We start from the raw sequence: 21,061 nt of genomic DNA on the forward strand, positions 1-21,061 counted from the left end.
GCTTCGGGGGGCTGGAGTGGGGTACTGGGATCTGGGAGGATCTCCTGGAGGACATGGAGATCCTCACCGGCCCAACGTCCTTGGCTTTCTTGGAGGGCATATTAGCGACACAAGTGCGGTGGAGCGGAGGGGAGATGGGGTGTGGTACCGAGGGGGTCACAACTCCGAGTTACAATAGCATGGTGGTAGCTAGATTCTGGTCGTTAGAGAGTGGCGGCCATGCCTGCAGGGAATTCACATGTAAGCAGGAAAAGAAGGGGCTTCTGAGGTACCCCCGCACTTACTGGGGGTTATGTTGCCAGTACAGGCATATGGCTGGGTGGCCAGAAGGCCCGCTGTGCAGCTAGGGCCAAGGTGTTCCTCTGGAGGTAATTCCGAAATCGGAGGGCAGATGTGGGGTAGTGCGGGTCCACACTGCCAGGCCGGCTGAGCAGAGTAGGGAGATGTCGGTGTGGGCCCCTGGGTTCAGCGGGAACGCCTGAGGGAGAGGCTAGTGGGGGAAGAGGCTTTATGCCAGAGGCTGTGGGGATGCTGGCTGTGATGGGGGCACCGTGTTAGGGGGTAAAATGGCGGCTACAGGAGGATTGGGAGCTCCGTTTCGGCTCCAACTCGCCCCGGTGGCTGTGCGGCCGAATCTCCCCCCAGAGGGGTACTCACAATTCGTCTGGGGGGTCCTCAGAGTCCCGGCCGAGGATGGGGGCAGAGCACTTCAGGCAGACACGGCCCGTGTCCAATGGGCGCAGTGTCAGTGCTGCTGGAGTCTTTCCCCCCTGCCTGTGTGCTGCGGGTGTCCGTCTGACCCAGCCCGGGTGAGTCTGGAGTCTGAGGTGTGTGCGGGGGGCTGTCTCAGAGGGGGATCCTCGTCCCCTCTCGTGCTCCGGAGATCCTGGGAACCGCGAGTCTGCCGCGGCTCCAAAATTGAGGCCCCGGCTCCGGCCGCCGGACCAGGCCGCAACCCGCAAAAGCGTTCAGAAACGCTTCCCGGCTCCGCTGCAAGGACCCGGCGTGACCGGAGGTGATGGGGCTGCTGGTGGTGTGGGTTGGAGGGGGCAAAGTCCCCCGGAAAGCTGCTTTTGGGGTGCTTATAGTGCTGGGCAGCAGGAGCACTTCCAAAGTACGTCTGGTCCGTTGCGTGCCTGGCCACCGGCTCCAGCGGAGGTCTATTTCTAATATTGCTGAGTGATATTCTTCTGGCAAAACAGGATAAAAACTTAGACCAACAGTCTACTATGAGTAAGGATAATTTAAATCCCAATCAAAATTTGAGATATAGACCACCCCCCGTGAAAGAAAAGAAATCTTTCAGCCACGGGCTAATAGATATTACAGAGATGATAGACCCTACAACAGAGAAAGGGGAAACACTTATAGAGTGGACGAAATATCACCTATAAAACAAAATAGAGATTATAATCTTTATAACTCTAATCGTCAACAGTTTGAAAGACAATACAGACCAACCAATTACAGATATAGAACGGATAATGAAAACTCGCACCCTAGTAAATATAGAAGGAACAGCACAAATAGAGATAGAACACAACATTTATTCTATGATAATAACAGGTATAAAGTTTTAGACAATTTAGACACAGGAAAGGACTCCTCTTCTTTTTTAGAGTACAGAACATACAAAGAGAGGAACCGATAAATCCAACTGTGCCATTAAATAAAAAGAAAAAGAAACAAAAACGAGGTAAAAGAGGGGGGATTAAAAGAAAGAAAAACAAAAATAACAAAAAGAAATCAAATATAGAGAAATCTATTAATTCCATCGAAGAAATTAAGATATTCAACTTGAGTAAAAGAAAATTGACTATTTATGAAGAGAAGGTCCTAAAAAGAGGTTTGAAGTATGCCCCAACACACAAATTAGATTCCTTTGAATTTTATGTGGACCTGCAAAAGTACATACGTAAACTAACTCTTAAAAAATATTTTGCAAATAAAGAGCCCGATAAAGAAGATACTGGGGGACCACCCAGATCTGAATTTAAAAATAAATCCACTTTTTATCCTAGTGGTCAAAAGGGTTGCTTTATTGACTGCTTTAGCAAAATGGTTTTAGAGGAAGTAGAACAAGCACTTAAAAAGAAAAGGAAAAGCTGTAACCTAACACAGAAGGAATGGATTGCCTTGAAAGCCTTAAAAAGTGATAATGACCTTATCATTAAACCAGCCGATAAGGGTGGAGGGGTAGTCCTTGTTGATAAAGTCGATTACATTAAAGAAATAAATAAACAGTTGTCAGAGGGAAATACTTATGACAAATTAAAATCAGATCCAACTATAAGAATTACAAATGACCTTATAAATCTGACAACAAAAGCCCTAAATGATAATTTAATATCCAAGAGTGAATACGAATTTATAAATATCAAAAACCCTTCCACTCCAACTTTGTATACACTCCCTAAAATCCGCAAGGACCCCCTCCACCCCCCCGGTAGGCCAATAGTTTCGGGGACTAACAGTATAACCTCGAACCTGTCGGCCATTATAGATTTCTACCTACAACCTTTGGTCAAAACCACAAAGGCCTATTTGAAAGATACTGGGGACCTTCTTAGACTTTTGAATGAAGTCAAATGGGAAGAGAACAACACATTAGCAAGTGCTGATGTTTCCACCCTATATACCATAATTAAAGAAGATAAAGGTATAGAAGCGGTATCATACTTCCTTGACAAATCAGACTACTCACTGGAGCTTAAGACCTTTATTCTGGATGGAATAAAGTTCATCCTGAGAAAAAATTATTTTTTCTTTGAGGGCACTTATTATATCCAGCGTGTTGGGACCGCTATGGGCACCAGGTTCGCCCCCAGTTATGCAAACCTCTTCATGTCTTACTGGGAAGATCTTGTAGTGTGGCATGGAGGGGTTCTGGGGGCGGACCTGGTGCTCTGGAGGAGATATATATCGATGATATTTTGTTTTTTTGGAGGGGCACATCGGAAAGCCTGGAAATTTTCTGTCAAAATTTGAACAGTAATGACTTTAACATTAACTTGGTTTTTTCAAGTAGCAAGGAGTTAATTAACTTCTTGGACCTGTTTGTATATAAAAGGTACTAATCTCGAGACTAAAATCTATAGGAAATCTACTGATTGTAACGGCTACATCGAGAGATCAAGCCAACACCATGATAATTGGCTTGACGGAATACCGTACAGCCAATTTGTAAGGGCCAAAAGAAACTGTACGGAAGAAGAAGAATGTAAGAGACAAATAAAAGATATGGGCCAAAGGTTCCTTGATAAAGGCTATGAGAAAACCATGATAGAAAAAGCTAGCATTAAGGAATCCGTGATGCCCCGCATCGACCTTCTAAAGGAGAAGGATAAAACCAATCCATCTTCAAGTAATGAATATACAAAATGGGCTTTTATTAGCCAATTTCATACCCAACACAAAGAAGTTTAATATATTTTTAAAAAACATTGGAATGTCCTGAAACAAGATCCCACAATAGGAAAGGACTTACCATCTAAACCCTCATTTATTTATAGAAAGGCCCCTACAATAAAGGATGCCATAGTGAGAAGTGCAATTGAACCCCAAACCAGAAGTAGCATAAGAAGCAAGGGCTTCTATAGGTGTGGGTGTTGCAAATTATGTAAATGCACCAAGGGGGTAAGCAAATTGAGTAATTTTACTGCAAATGGTATTAACCACCCCATAAGAGATTTCATCACCTGTAATTCCAAAAATATAATCTACGGAATAGAGTGTACATGTGGCCTTATGTATATTGGAAAGACCACCAGGTGTATGAAAGTGAGAATGGCCGAACACGTCTATAACATCCAGAAGGGACTAGATACACACACCCTCTCGGCCCATTTTAAAGCTAAACGTGACCCCACCAAAATTAAGACCTTTTGGGGGTTACAGGCTCTGAAATCCACCTGGAGATGTAAAGATCTGGATCAGAGATTAGCAAAAGCCGAAATGAGGTGGATATATAGATTAAAAACACTACTCCCCAATGGCCTTAACGGCGATTTTGAACTTAATTGGTTTTTATAAATATTTTATTACTTTTTAACCAAGACTTTTTACTCATTTTTTCATTTTTACTCAATTTTCTACTTACCCCCGATCCTCTTTTAAGTATTGGAATTTTTTAAGATAATTTTAAAATGTATGTATTTATTGTGTACCTTTTATAATGTTATTTATTGATAATTGTGTTATCCTTCTTTTTTATATGATGGACTTTTGAGGATAATTTTCCATATACTACTACCAAAAAAAACCTATGGACAGAGTAATACACCTATCTGTAGACATATGGAACGCATATCTGCCAGTTTGGAACGCAGAACTTATCAGCCAAATGAAATATACAGGTGGAACGCATTCTGCATGACGTCCTTCCGCCTTCCCGAAAGAATGGAACGCACCAACGTCATTTCCGCTTCCGGCTACGGACCCGTTTTACATTGCGGAGTCCGTCTATAAAACTGTATGCCATCACTGACCTATTTTGCTGCTATTACGCATTTGTCACTTTAATCTGTAGATTACTGTCTGTATATATATTTTCTTGTGTATCTTTGTTATGAAATATCGATCGGGGAACCATATTGGGAACAAACAGTGCACTTCCGGCACGCATTGTTTAGCTGGAAGTGCTCATTATCTCTCTGTGAATAAAAAGGCTCCAAGGAGATGATGTTTCCAGCTTCTGAGGAAGGACCATCCAGGTCCGAAAACGCGTTTAAGCCTGAAAAACATCATCTCATTTGGATCTCGGTTTCAGTCTCTGGTTTTTGCTTGGCTGGTATATCATCCGCTACTTTTGGAGGAACCGGTACCCCCAGTTGGAGCGATCAGCAAGTATTACCTTGGGCTACCATCTATACACCCGCTGTGGTGATACATGCTTGTTTTTATTGTTTTAAATGTGAGTGTACATCTGTATCAATAAATTGGATATTCTATCTATACAGTGTTGCAGTAGATATATATCTTTCAAGTTTTAGGAACATCCTGAAATCCCTTTGACTCAGAGTGATCTATGCAGGACCGCAGTGTCCCTATTTCGCTATTGATTAACATCTAATATGTGAGTGTAATACCAACAAGAAAAACTCTAACACTTGTGGTGTCCAAACCATCTGCACTTTATTTTTTCTTCTTCTGAGTTGTTTCAGATTTATATCAGGACTCTATGATTCAGACTTCCTACCCAGAAGATGTTTGATAGGAAGAATCAGTAAATCATATGTATGTGGGATCGCTTATTGTGACACCTGCCTTGTTTTTTTTTTTGTCTATCTGTAAAACTTTGGTGAAAGTTTTTTCTGGGTGTCACTGGAGCTGTACTCCACAAGGTGGCGCATTTAGGAGGTTTATATATATTGTATAATTGAGCAAATATATATACATTTTTTAACAATGCATCTTTGCTTGCATAGGTGCAGGGACCCTCCATTTGCTTCAGAGCCCGAAATTCAAAAGTGTTCACTAAATTGTCATTTTACATCTGGTAGCCCCATGGCTCATTTTGCGGGTGAGCTGCTCCACTGTAGCGCGTCTGTTGGCCCTAAAGCACCTTCGTAACCAAGATTCACCTCATACATCAATGGCACATGGTGATTATCAGTTTCCACATCAGTTAAGCACAGCGGTCCCATTTGTCCAGTAATGATAATCAGTCACCACAGCAGCACGTGATCAGGTCACAATCTGCTCTGCTCACAAATACTGACACACTTGGCCTGAATGTTGGTAAACATAACATTTTGCACATCATACAATGAGTGATGTCTGCAAGTGGCCTTTCACACACCTAATATACCCACCAAGCCAGTGCATGCTATGTAGTATACTTCACGGTGTACACGGTGCTGTCATATGTAGGAAGTAGCCATAATTATGTGACTCAGCCTTGTCATTTCTCTCATTTGATGTATAACAAGCTGTAGCCTATGGGAAAATATTTGCTGCTTTAAGTACATTTATATGGCTTCTCTCCTGTGTGACTCCTCTGATGTCGGACAAGATGTGACTGATGGGAAAAACATTTGCTGCATTCAGAACATTTATATGGCTTCTCTCCTGTGTGACTCCTCTGATGTTTGACAAGATTTGACTGATGGGAAAAACATTTACTGCATTCAGAACATTTATATGGTTTCTCTCCTGTGTGACTCCTCTGATGTACGACAAGATGTGACTGATGGGGAAAACATTTGCTGCATTCAGAACATTTATATAGTTTCTCTCCTGTGTGACTCCTCTGATGTCGGACAAGATGTGACTGATGGGAAAAACATTTGCTGCATTCAGAACATTTATATGGCTTCTCTCCTGTGTGACTCCTCTGATGTTGGACAAGATTTGACTGATGGTAAAAACATTTACTGCATTCAGAACATTTATATGGTTTCTCTCCTGTGTGACTCCTCTGATGTACGACAAGATGTGACTGATGGGAAAAACATTTGCTGCATTCAGAACATTTATATGGTTTCTCTCCTGTGTGACTCCTCTGATGTCGGACAAGATGTGACTGATGGGAAAAACATTTGCTGCATTCAGAACATTTATATGGTTTCTCTCCTGTGTGACTCCTCTGATGTTGGACAAGATTTGACTGATGGGAAAAACAGTTACTGCATTCAGAACATTTATATGGTTTCTCTCCTGTGTGACTCCTCTGATGTTGGACAAGCTCTGACTTCTGGGGAAAACATTTGCTGCATTCAGAACATTTATATGGTTTCTTTCCTGTGTGACTCCTCTGATGTCGGACAAACTGTGACTTCCAGGAAAAACATTTGCTGCATTCAGAACATTTATATGGTTTCTCTCCTGTGTGACTCCTCTGATGTTGGACAAGATTTGACTGATGGGAAAAACAGTTACTGCATTCAGAACATTTATATGGTTTCTCTCCTGTGTGACTCCTCTGATGTTGGACAAGCTCTGACTTCTGGGGAAAACATTTGCTGCATTCAGAACATTTATATGGTTTCTTTCCTGTGTGACTCCTCTGATGTCGGACAAGCTGTGACTTCCAGGAAAAACATTTGCTGCATTCAGAACATTTATATGGTTTCTCTCCTGTGTGACTCCTCTGATGTCGGACAAGCTTTGACTTCTCGGAAAAACATTTGCTGCATTCAGAACATTTAAATGGCTTCTCTCCTGTGTGACTTCTCTGATGTAGGACAAGATCTGACTTCCGGAAAAAACATTTGCTGCATTCAGAACATTTATATGGTTTCTCTCCTGTGTGACTCCTCTGATGTATGAGAAGCTGTGATTTATATGTAAAGCCTTTGTCACACTCAGAGCACACATGTGGTTTCTCTCCTGTGAGGTTCATCATGTACAAGATAAGAAAAATTAATTGTTGAATGTTTCTTCTATTCGCAAAATAAAGTCACTTTAATCCTCCAGGTGTAAGAAGAAGTGATGACTTTAGTTGGCTGGATCAGAGAACAACGTCCCCTTGAGCAGGATTTGGACTCAAAATATAAGAAGATGTTGTACAATCGTCCTGTAAGACAGGTAAAATGTAAAAGGTTAACATACTGTAGTACAAGTGTGATGTCAGGGTTATATTGTGTAAGGAACATTTCTATATAGATCACATATCAGTCGTGGTCCATTGTTTTATATTTCTGTATGCTGCCAAATGGCTGGGACTATTTGCTGTCAGATGCACAGCACAGATCTCGCTACCTTACTACAGCAGATACCAGTTAGGAGTGTGCACCCAGACATTTTATGGGTTTAGTGCTTTGGCTCTGGATTGGTTTTGCCAAAACCACCCTCCCAGGTTTTTTGTTTTGGTTTTGGATCTGTATTTTTTTTTAAATAATAGAAACATCTAAAATTACAGAATGTTTTTTTGTTCCTACAGTATTATTACATCAATGACATTTATGCTGCTTTCCCACTGCAGACCCGTTTAAAGTACTGGTAATCTTAAATGGTATTTAAAACGGTATTAGCATTCCCACTGCAGCAGATTACAGTTTTAAATACCATTTAAGTACCATTCCCATTGCAGGTAAAACGTTTGCTGTTCAAAACGTTTTTACAGCAGAAATGAGTGCCTGTCATTTTAAATGGGCTTTTCAGGGTTAAAAAGGCACACAGCTATGACTTTTTCACAGTATAAAAGGAGGGGCAGGGTCCAGGACGGATTAGTGCAGCAATCACCATGGCAGGTACATGTCCTTTACAGTACCTATGATTTGTCTCGCAATCTTCTCCTCACCTCTGATGCGCAGCAGCTCCCTCACCTCTTCATCACTCCAGTTAGACATTGTATACAGAAAAGGTTAAGGTTAATAATAGCACCAGCAATGCACCAAAAACGTGTTCTCTCCTCACACACTTCCTGGTTGAGAAGAGGGTCAGAAGACAGGCAACAGCCTATCAGTGAACTGTAGCCTGTTGTTATCACAAAATAACGTTTAAGAGGCATTCCCACTGCCTCTTAAACGTTATTTTAACGTGTAGGACTCTGCTTTAAAAACGGGTTGAAATACCATTTAACTTTAAACAGTATTTCAACTCTGGCACTTTCCCACTGCAGCCTTAAACGGTAAATTGCGCTGAAAAATCTGCAATTTACCGTTTTTGAGCTGCAGTGGGAAAGGGGCATCCACTCATTCCCCGTCTATTCTGAACACCTCACAACTCATACAATTGCTTTTTAGGCCAAAATGTATCAAAGTAGCTGGATGAATAACAAAAGCCCAGGACACACGGGGCGACGCTGCCTCCATGCTGAGTGAGGTGCTAAAGCACAGATCGCTCAGCACACATGGTAGCACACAAGCAATGCACCCGTGATGTGTGCTGAGCAATCTGTGTATCTAATGTAGGATAAGCAGGATAGACAGTGCATGCATCACCATCGCTATACGGTGTACACACGGAGCGATGCTGCCTCCATGCTGAGTGAGGTGCTAAAGCACAGATCGCTCAGCACACATGGCGGCACACAAGCGATGCACCCGTGATGTGTGCTGAGCAATCTGTGCATATAATGTAGGATAAGCAGGATAGACAGTGCATGCATCACCATCGCTATAGAGTGTACACACTGGTCGATGCTGCCTCCATGGTGAGTGAGGTGCTAAAGCATAGATCGCTCAGCACACATAATGGCACACAAGCAATGCACCCATGATGTGTGCTGAGCAATCTGTGCATGTAATGTAGGATAAGCAGGATAGACAGTGCATGCATCACCATCCCTATACGGTGTACACACGGGGCGACGCTGCCTCCATGCTGAGTGAGGTGCTAAAGCACAGATCGCTCAGCACACATGGTGGCACACAACCGATGCACCTGTGATGTGTGCTGAGCAATCTGTGCATCTAATGTAGGATAAGCAGGATAGACAGTGCATGCATCACCATCGCTATAGGGTGTACACACGGAGCAACGCTGCCTCCATGCTGAGTGAGGTGCTAAAGCACAGATCGCTCAGCACACATAGTGGCACACAAGTGATGCACCTGTGATGTGTGCTGAGCAATCTGTGCATATAATGTAGGATAAGCAGGATAGACAGTGCATGCATCACCATCGCTATAGGGTGTACACACTGGGCGACGCTGCCTCCATGCTGAGTGAGGTGCTAAAGCACAGATCGCTAAGCACACATGGCGGCACACAAGCGATGCACCCGTGATGTGTGCTGAGCAATCTGTATATCTAATGTAGGATAAGCAGGATAGACAGTGCATGCATCACCATCGCAATAGGGTGTACACACGAGGCGATGCTGCCTCCATGCTGACTGAGGTGCTAAAGCACAGATCGCTTTGCACACATGGTAGCACACAAGCAATGCACCCGTGATGTGTGCTGAGCAATCTGTGCATCTAATGTAGGATAAGCAGGATAGACAGTGTATGCATCACCATCGCTATAGGGTGTACACATGGGGCAACGCTGCCTCCATGCTGAGTGAGGTGCTAAAGCACAGATCGCTTTGCACACATGGTAGCACACAAGCAATGCACCCGTGATGTGTGCTGAGCAATCTGTGCATCTAATGTAGGATGAGCAGGATAGACAGTGCATGCATCACCATCACTATACGGTGTACACACAGGGCGACGCTGCCTCCATGCTGAGTGAGGTGCTAAAGCACAGATCGCTCAGCACACATAACGGCACACAAGCGATGCACCCGTGATGTGTGCTGAGCAATCTGTGCATCTAATGTAGGATAAGCAGGATAGACAGTGTATGCATCACCATCGCTATAGGGTGTACACATGGGGCAACGCTGCCTCCATGCTGAGTGAGGTGCTAAAGCACAGATCGCTCAGCACACATGGCGGCACACAAGCGATGCACTCGTGATGCGTGGTGAGCAATCTGTGCATCTAATGTAGGATAAGCAGGATAGACAGTGCATGCATCACCATCGCTATACGGTGTACACACGGGGCGATGCTGCCTCCATGCTGAGTGAGGAGCTAAAGCACAGATCGCTCAGCACACATGGCGGCACACAAGCGATGCACCCGTGATGTGTGCTGAGCAATCTGTGCATCTAATGTAGAATAAGCAGGATAGACAGTGCCTGCATCACCATCACTATAGGGTGTACACACGGGGCGATGCTGCCTCCATGCTGAGTGAGGTGCTAAAGCACAGATCGCTCAGCACACATGGCGGCACACAAGCGATGCACCTGTGATGTGTGCTGAGCAATCTGTGCATCTAATGTAGGATAAGCAGGATAGACAGTGCATGCATCACCATCGCTATACGGTGTACACACGGGGCGACGCTGCCTCCATGCTGAGTGAGGTGCTAAAGCACAGATCGCTCAGCACACATGGTGGCACACAAGCGATGCACCCGTGATGTGTGCTGAGCAATCTGTGCATCTACTGTAGGATAAGCAGGATAGACAGTGCATGCATCACCATCACTACAGGGTGTACACACGGAGCGACGCTGCCTCCATGCTGAGTGAGGAGCTAAAGCACAGATCATCAGCACACATGGTGGCACACAAGCGATGCACCTGTGATGTGTGCTGAGCAATCTGTGCATCTAATGTAGGATAAGCAGGATAGACAGTGTATGCATCACCATCACTATAGGGTGTACACACGGGGCGATGCTGCCTCCATGCTGAGTGAGGTGCTAAAGCACAGATCGTCAGCACACATGGTGGCACACAAGCGATGCACCCGTGATGTGTGCTAAGCAATCTGTATATCTAATGTCGGATAAGCAGGATAGACAGTGCATGCATCACCATCGCTATATGGTGTAAACACGGGGCGACGCTGCCTCCATGCTGAGTGAGGTGCTAAAGCACAGATCGTCAGCACACATGGTGGCACACAAGCGATGCACCCGTGATGTGTGCTGAGCAATCTGTGCATCTAATGTAGGATAAGCAGGATAGACAGTGCATGCATCACCATCGCTATATGGTGTAAACACGGGGCGACGCTGCCTCCATGCTGAGTGAGGTGCTAAAGCACAGATCGTCAGCACACATGGTGGCACACAAGCGATGCACCCGTGATGTGTGCTGAGCAATCTGTGCATCTAATGTAGGATAAGCAGGATAGACAGTGCATACATCACCATCACTATAGGGTGTACACATGGGGTGACGCTGCCTCCATGCTGAGTGAGGTGCTAAAGCACAGATCTCTCAGCACACATGGCGGCACACAAGCGATGCACCCGTGATGTGTGCTGAGCAATCTTTATATCTAATGTAGGATAAGCAGGATAGACAGTGCATGCATCACCATAGCTATACGGTGTACACACGGGGCGACGCTGCCTCCATGCTGAGTGAGGTGCTAAAGCACAGATCGCTAAGCACACATGGCGGCACACAAGCGATGCACCTGTGATGTGTGCTGAGCAATCTGTGCATCTAAAGTAGGATAAGCAGGATAGACAGTGCATGCATCACCATCACTATACGGTGTACACACAAAGTAATCCGTGCTTTATTTCTAGGCAATCTATTCAGATCGCTTAGAAATGGTGTTTAAATCACCCTGTGTGCCTTTTAATCTACACAAGTGGGTGGCACAAGCACTTGGCACATCCAGGAGTGGCACTGCTGTGGAAGACAGGATGACAGTTTTATAGACCGCCAAAAAATGCTCCAAGTAGCATATAATGCAAAGAAAAGAGGTGCAAGATGGAGCTGTCCTTGGTCCCTCACACCGGGTTGGGATCATTTGGTCTATTGCATTATGGTCGAAAGTCATTAGGTCGAATCCACTAGGTCGACATGCTAAAAGGTCGACATGACTCTAGGTCGACATGGGAAAAGGTCGACATGATTCCAGGTCGAAAGGTCATTAGTTCGACAAGGTCATTAGTTCGACATTGTCTATGTCGACATTCACAAGGTCGACATGGGGTTTTTCACTGTTTTTTTACCTGAATGTCAACACAGTCGACATGGAAACAGTTTAAAGTGCACTGCATCCCCTCGCATCGCTCGCTGCGCTCGCTATGCGTCGGGCACGGTGCCTCGCTACGCTCGGCACACTATTTTATTCTCCCACCACGCCCTAGTGGATGGTAGGGCATGAAATACCGCCTGTCGGCACATGTTGGCTCAAAAAACAGTGAAAAACTCCATGTCGACCTTGTGACTGTCGACATAGACAATGTCGAACTAATGACCTTGCCGAACTAACGACCTGTCGAACTAATGACTTTTCGAACTAGAATCATGTCGACCTTTTCCCATGTCGACCTAGAGTCACGTCGACCTTTTAGCATGTCGACCTAATGGATTCGACCTAATGACTGTCGACCATAATGCAGTAGACCAAATGACCGCATCCCCTCACACCAACCCTTGCCTGAGGGACAAGTCAGACGCGATTTACCCAGAACTTCCCCCGGCAGCTTCCCTGGAGTGCTACATGTGATTTGACACTTGATGTGCCATTGATCGCAGGAGATTTATCTGACCATATTGGATGTACATAGATTTATCTGATGGAATGGTCCTAGGGGATGGCATGAGTGCTAGGAGGGGGGTGGCCAAAACAGTGAAATAAAAACAAGGAGCCATTTTAAAACCTCTGCACAGTCTGCTCTGTGATTACTGAGGCTGGGTTATATCTGCTGAGTGTTCCATATGGCTACAATGCTTTGCTTTGGGTTTTTTTTTTCTGAACAAAGGAGCAGGTGTATGACTGGGTGTTATGGGGGAGAAGGGGTATCAGCGCACATTATGTGCACTGATACCGCTACTCCTCCATGTATGAAGGAGCCAGTGTGCAGTAAAAGACAGGGGCACTATGCACCCCTATCCATATCGGCGCTGCTATCTAAATGATAGCAGGCCGAATTAATGAATGGTCAGGATCGCTGACCGGTCCGCCTGTAGCTGGTTTTGGCCCTATCTCAACAGCAGGGATAGCACTGTCCCTACTGTTGGCTCTGGGCTGTGCTGGGGATCTCATGTGAGTAGCGAGATCCCGCGCATACCCAGTCCAGCCGGCTGGGGGGAAGGAGACGGCGCATCAGTGTAAACTCCAGGAGGGGACATCTCCGGAGGGTGGAATTAGCGCTCCCCCACTTCAGCATAGAAGATGTTAATACATCTTGTCAGTCTCCCCTCCTTCTTCTCCTCCTTAATGAGGCAAAGCAGGAAGTTTTATAGCGGCGCACTAAGCGCCTCTATAATACATCTGCCCCAAGTTGCTTTATCCTATTCTGTGATGGCTTCTTATCACTATCACCTTCTGCAAGCCTACGGCTTTCTGACGTTGAGATGTGAGAGGAATCAGCAATGGAAGAGCGTGAGGTCCTGCTGGAACTAGGAGTGGCTGCTGAAGAGACTCGCTCTCTCACATGTCACTACTGACCCAGATAAGGGAGAACAACCCAGAGGACTATCGCAATTACTTGCACATGGATGACGCTACCTTCCAGGCATTGCTGGGCCTGGTGACTCCCTACATTGAGAGACTAGATACCAGCCTGCAGAGGGCCATCCCTGCTGAGGAGAGGCTTGAGGCTACCCTGAGGTTCCTGGCTACAGGGTGGTTACTGGAGGATCTGAAGTTCGAGTCTTCATCTCTGCACAGGCACTGGGGCGTATCATCCCAGAGATGTGCAAAGCTATAGTAGATGTGCTGCAGAACCAGTTGTTAAAGGTAAATAAATACACACCTCACATGTTTTGTGAACTGTTACAACTGTTGTATATACAGATGGAGCAGCGGTTATTCATCTGGATGGGGCTCCATAGCTTTCTGTCTCTGCGCGACATGTGCAGAGAATGGGACACGCCTGAGTGTGACATGCTTGCGTACTTCATTTGTGGCAATGGGATGCATGATTGTGTGAGACGCTCGCACTATATGCATAAGCTGGGCGCACGCACCCAAGTCTGGACGGGGGGAGCGGAGCAGTGGCAGATAGTCGTGCCCATGGCGTTCCCATGCAAACGCTGAGTATTCCCATGGTAATTGAGCCAGGATGTCAGTTGCCTGCTCACTTCCTTCCAAATGTGCACGGATATCTAAGTGACGAGAGTCATTTATATATTTGTGCACTCACCAAACCATTCGATGGTGAGAGTCCCCCCCCCCCGGCCTGCAAATAAATGTTTATGTTAAACATCTATTTGCAGCCTGTGTGAGCATAGCCGTGGTGCGAGGGGGGGGGGCCAACCAGAATTTACAGAGCGGCATCTGGGGGACTGAATAGGCTGTGAATCTGCAGCATTGCAAGACAACCAGAATAAGGTCCTCTACATCTACCGCATGTAGGTATCTATCTGCAAATAACGCATAAACTGAGGTGCAGGTGGGTGGGTGGTGGTGGTCTGTGTCTTAGCATTTGAAATTGTATGACATCATTGGGGGGGGGGCAAAAATATAGGGCATGGCTTCGTGGGAAGGGGCATTGCCACATAATAGTACCAATTCACATTACACCACAAAGTAGTGTCCTATTTACATATAACACCACACAGTAGTGCACTTATACACATTGTGCCAGGTAGAGGCCTTGCCGCAAAGTAAAAGGATTAAGCACACCATTACACATGATGCCACACGTCGTAATGCCCATTACATATTATGCCACACGTCGTAATGCCCATTACACATTATGCCAAACAACGTAATGCCCATTACATATTATGCCACACATTGTAATGCCCATTACACATTATGCCAAACAACGTAATGCCCATTACATATTATGCCACACATTGTAATGCCCATTACACATTATGCCAAACAACGTAATGCCCATTACATATTATGGCACAAAAGTGCTGTTTGCATATATGCTCATTGCCAGGGGGTTACATGCTCGGGGTTTGGGTCATAGGATTGACTGTATGAAGGTCAACACGGCTTAGGTCGAAACATGAAATAGGTCAACATGGCTAAGGTCAACAGGATCGGATGGTCGACACAAGCATTAGGTTGACAATGGGAAGGTCAACACTGACAATTAAAAGGTCAACATGAATTTATCCCATTGTTTTGTCCCAAATTCCAATGTAAGATGACATGGACGCTGTGTCAGTGTACCGCATCCTCCCGCATGGCTCACTGCACCCGTCACCCTATCATATTCTCCCTCTACACCCTCGGTGATGGTACGGTATGAATACGGCCTGTCAGCACATGTCGGCTCAAAACGTGAAACCCCAAAAATTTCATCTGTATGTTTAAAAAAACTCATTTTAATCACATTTGTGTAATAATATTTTTGTTTTTTAGCTTCCTGCGAGTACTAAAGATTGGCAAGCCGCGGCAGACGAGTTTCCATAACTGCGGTGGTGCGATTTATAGACAGCACATCTGCATAACCCCTCCTGCCAACAAGTGTGGATAATAAAGGAATGTCACTTTCCAACCCTCCACCATAGCACACCCAAAATGTAAAGGTGTACCTTCTGTAGTGGTATTCCACCACTTGTTTAATGAGCATGTACAGCCAATCATCCAGCTCCTCCAGAGACCACTCCTCTTCTCTCACAATGGTCCTTATTTTGGTTCACTCTTTCTGACAAAATCCTTCTTAGATGGACAAAACCATGTGCACTGCAGGTGGGGCAGATGTAAAATGTGCAGAGAGAATTCGATTTGGGTGAGTTATTTTGTTTCTGTGCAAGGTAAATACTGGCTGTTTTATTTTTACACTGCAATATAGATCTCACTTTGAAGTAAAACCCCACCAAAATCTAATTATCTCTGCACAAGTAACATCTGCCCCACCTGCAGTGCACATGGTTTTGTCCATCTAAGAAGGATTTTGTCAGAAAGAGTGAACTAGAATAAGGCCCAATGTTCCAACATATATTAGAAAATTAGAAGAAAGCTGCAGAACATTGGAGAACCTAGTGCAGTACTATAAAATCATTTTAATATTACAACAAGATGACAACAGTCTGTGTTCCCTGCTCAACGCGTTTCATCCATCAAATGTACCCAGACTTCCTCAGAATGCTCCTGACGTCCAGGTACATTTGATGGATGAAACGCGATGAGCATGTTTATTAAACAAGTGGTTGAATAGCACTACAAAGGGGACATCTTTACATTTATATATATATATATATATATATATATATATATATATGGCATGTACTGTATATATGGCATGTACTGTATAGTAGTGTATGTACTGGGCTGTGTGTGTACATGGCATGGTGTAGTAGTGTATGTACTGAGCTGTGTGTGTATATATGGCATGGTGTAGTAGTGTCTGTACTGGGCTGTGTGTATATATGGCATGCAAGGTAGTAGTGTATGTACTAGGCTGTGTGTGTATATATGGCATGGTGTAGTAGTGTCTGTACTGGGCTGTGTGTGTGTATATATGGCATGGTGTAGTAGTGTATGTACTGGGCTGTGTGTGTATATGGCATGGTGTAGTAGTGTATGTACTTGGCTGTGTGTGTGTATATGGCATGGTATAGTAGTGTATGTACTGGGCTGTGTGTATATATATGGAATGGTCTAGTAGTGTATGTACTGGGCTGTGTGTATATATATGGCATGGTGTAGTAGTGTATGTACTGGGCTGTGTGTATATGGCATGGTGTAGTACTGTCTGTACTGGGCTGTGTGTGTATATGGCATGGTGTAGTAGTGTCTGTACTGGGCTGTGTGTGTATATGGCATGCTGTAGTAGTGTATGTACTGGGCTGTGTGTGTGTATATATGGCATGGTGTAGTAGTGTATGTACTGGGCTGTGTGTGTGTGTATATATGGCATGGTGTACTAGTGTCTGTATTGGGCTGTGTGTGTATATATGGCATGATGTAGTAGTGTCTGCACTGGGCTGTGTGTGTATATATGGCATGGTGTAGTAGTGTCTGTACTGGGCTGTGTGTGTATATATGGCATGGTGTAGTAGTGTATGTACTGGTCTGTGTGTGTATATATGGCATGGTGTAGTAGTGTCTGTACTGGGCTGTGTGTGTATATATGGCATGGTGTAGAAGTGCCTGTACTGGGCTGTGTGTATATATATATATGGCATGCTGTAGTAGTGCATGTACTGGGCTGTGTGTATATATGGCATGGTGTAGTAGTGTCTGTACTGGGCTGTGTGTATATATGGCATAGTGTAGTAGTGTCTGTATTGGGCTGTGTGTGTATATATGGCATGATGTAGTAGTGTCTGTACTGGGCTGTGTGTGTATATATGGCATGGTGCAGTAGTGTCTGTACTGGGCTGTGTGTGTATATATGGCATGGTGTAATAGTGTATGTACTGGGCTGTGTGTGTATATATGGCATGGTGTAGTAGTGTCTGTACTGGGCTGTGTGTGTATATATGGCATGCTGTAGTAGTGTATGTACTGGGCTGTGTGTATATATGACATGCTGTAGTAGTGTCTGTACTGGGCTGTGTGTATATGGCATGGTGTAGTAGTGTATGTACTGGGCTGTGTATATATGGCATGATGTAGTAGTGTCTGTACTGGGCTGTGTGTATATATGGCATGGTGTAATAGTGTCTGTACTGGGCTGTGTGTATATATGGCATGGTGTAGTAGTCTGAACTGGGCTGTGTGTATATATGGCATGGTATAGTAGTGCATGTACTGAGCTGTGTGTGTATATATGGCATGGTGTAGTAGTGTATGTACTGGGCTGTGTGTATATATATATATATGGCATGGTGTAGTAATGTATGTACTGGGCTGTGTGTGTATATATGGCATGGTGTAGTAGTGTGTGTACTGGGCTGTGTGTATATATGGCATGGTGTAGTAGTGTCTGTACTGGGCTGTGTGTATATGGCATGGTGTAGTACTGTCTGTACTGGGCTGTGTGTGTATATGGCATGGTGTAGTAGTGTCTGTACTGGGCTGTGTGTGTATATGGCATGCTGTAGTAGTGTATGTACTGGGCTGTGTGTGTATATGGCATGGTGTAGTAGTGTATGTACTGGGCTGTGTGTGTGTATATATGGCATGGTGTACTAGTGTCTGTATTGGGCTGTGTGTGTATATATGGCATGATGTAGTAGTGTCTGCACTGGGCTGTGTGTGTATATATGGCATGGTGTAGTAGTGTCTGTACTGGGCTGTGTGTGTATATATGGCATGGTGTAGTAGTGTATGTATTGGGCTGTGTGTGTATATATGGCATGGTGTAGTAGTGTATGTACTGGGCTGTGTGTGTATATATGGCATGGTGTAGAAGTGCCTGTACTGGGCTGTGTGTATGTATATATATATATATATATGGCATGCTGTAGTAGTGCATGTACTGGGCTGTGTGTATATATGGCATGGTGTAGTAGTGTCTGTACTGGGCTGTGTGTATATATGGCATAGTGTAGTAGTGTCTGTATTGGGCTGTGTGTGTATATATGGCATGATGTAGTAGTGTCTGTACTGGGCTGTGTGTGTATATATGGCATGGTGTAGTAGTGTCTGTACTGGGCTGTGTGTGTATATATGGCATGGTGTAATAGTGTATGTACTGGGCTGTGTGTGTATATATGGCATGGTGTAGTAGTGTCTGTACTGGGCTGTGTGTGTATATATGGCATGCTGTAGTAGTGCATGTACTGAGCTGTGTGTATATATGGCATGGTATAGTACTGTATGTACTGGGCTGTGTGTGTATATATGGCATGGTGTAGTAGTGTCTGTACTGGGCTGTGTGTGTATATATGGCATGCTGTAGTAGTGCATGTACTGAGCTGTGTGTATATATGGCATGGTATAGTACTGTCTGTACTGGGCTGTGTGTATATGGCATGGTGTAGTAGTGTATGTACTGGGCTGTGTATATATGGCATGATGTAGTAGTGTCTGTACTGGGCTGTGTGTGTATATGGCATGGTGTAGTAGTGTATGTACTGGGCTGTGTATATATGGCATGGTGTAATAGTGTCTGTACTGGGCTGTGTGTATATATGGCATGGTGTAATAGTGTCTGTACTGGGCTGTGTGTATATATGGCATGGTGTAGTAGTCTGTACTGGGCTGTGTGTATATATGGCATGGTGTAGTAGTGCATGTACTGAGCTGTGTGTGTATATATTGCATGGTGTAGTAGTGTATGTACTGGGCTGTGTGTATATATATATGGCATGGTGTAGTAATGTATGTACTGGGCTGTGTGTGTATATATGGCATGGTGTAGTAGTGTGTGTACTGGGCTGTGTGTATATATGGCATGGTGTAGTAGTGTATGTACTGGGCTGTGTGTGTATATATGGCATGGTGTAGTAGTGTCTGTACTGGGCTGTGTGTATATATGACATGCTGTTGTAGTGCATGTACTGGGCTGTGTGTATATATGGCATGGTGTCGTAGTGTCTGTACTGGGCTGTGTGTGTATATATGGCATGGTGTAGTAGTGTATGTACTGGGCTGTGTGTGTACATGGCATGGTACAGTAGTGTCTGTACTGGGCTGCGTGTATATATATGGCATGGTGTAGTAGTGTCTGTACTGTGCTGTGTGTGTATATGGCATGGTGTAGTAGTGTCTGTACTGGGCTGTGTGTGTGTGTGTGTATATATGGCATGGTGTAGTAGTGTCTGTACTGGGCTGTGTGTATATGGCATGGTGGAGTAGTATCTGTACTGGGCTGTGTGTATATATGGCATGGTGTAGTAGAGTATGTACTGGTCTGTGTGTGTGTATATGGCATGGTGTAGTAGTGTATGTACTGGTCTGTGTGTATATATGGCATGGTGTACACACACATCCGTGTGTGATGTAACGTGTAAGGGGCATCAGTGTGTGATGTAACGTGTAAGGGGCATCAGTGTGTGATGTAACGTGTAAGGGGCATCCGTGTGTGATGTAACGTGTAAGGGGCATCCGTGTGTGATGTAACGTGTAAGGGGCATCCGTGTGTGATGTAACATGTAAGGGGCATCAGTGAGTGATGTAACATGTAAGGGGCATCAGTGTGTCATGTAACATGTAAGGGGCATCAGTGTGTCATGTAACATGTAAGGGGCATCCGTGTGTCATGTAACGTGTAAGGGGCATCCGTGTGTCATGTAACGTGTAAGGGGCATCCGTGTGTGATGTAACGTGTAAGGGGCATCCGTGAGTGATGTAACGTGTAAGGGGCATCAGTGCGTGATGTAACGTGTAAGGGGCATCCGTGCGTGATGTAACGTGTAAGGGGCATCCGTGCGTGATGTAACGTGTAAGGGGCATCCGTGTGTGATGTAACGTGTAAGGGGCATCCGTGTGTGATGTAACGTGTAAGGGGCATCCGTGTGTGATGTAACGTGTAAGGGGCATCCGTGTGTGATGTAACGTGTAAGGGGCATCCGTGTGTGATGTAACGTGTAAGGGGCATCACGGTGTGTGATGTAACGTGTAAGGGGCATCCGTGTGTGATGTAACGTGTAAGGGGCATCCGTGTGTGATGTAACGTGTAAGGGGCATCCGTGTGTGATGTAACGTGTAAGAGGCATCCGTGTGTGATGTAACGTGTAAGGGGCATCAGTGTGTGATGTAACGTGTAAGGGGCATCCGTGTGTGATGTAACGTGTAAGGGGCATCCGTGTGTGATGTAACGTGTAAGGGGCATCCGTGTGTGATGTAAC

The 21,061-nt window shown here is 44.9% G+C and overlaps 1 protein-coding gene across 1 annotated transcript in view; it reads right to left on the reverse strand.

Moving 5' to 3' along the window:
• The window catches only part of LOC146075902 (uncharacterized), a 34,018-nt gene continuing 12,957 nt past the window's right edge, over positions 1 to 21,061 (reverse strand). Inside the window, exon 4 of the mRNA XM_083185586.1 lies at positions 1 to 7,516. Within this exon, the coding sequence (XP_083041712.1) occupies positions 5,960 to 7,345 (1,386 nt within the window). The 5' untranslated portion in view covers positions 7,346 to 7,516 and the 3' untranslated portion in view covers positions 1 to 5,959. The remainder of the gene's footprint in view (positions 7,517 to 21,061) is intronic.

The sequence above is a fragment of the Crinia signifera genome, chromosome 4 (genome assembly GCF_055691185.1).
Source record: "Crinia signifera chromosome 4, ASM5569118v1, whole genome shotgun sequence".
In the NCBI taxonomy this organism is placed as follows: domain Eukaryota; kingdom Metazoa; phylum Chordata; class Amphibia; order Anura; family Myobatrachidae; genus Crinia; species Crinia signifera.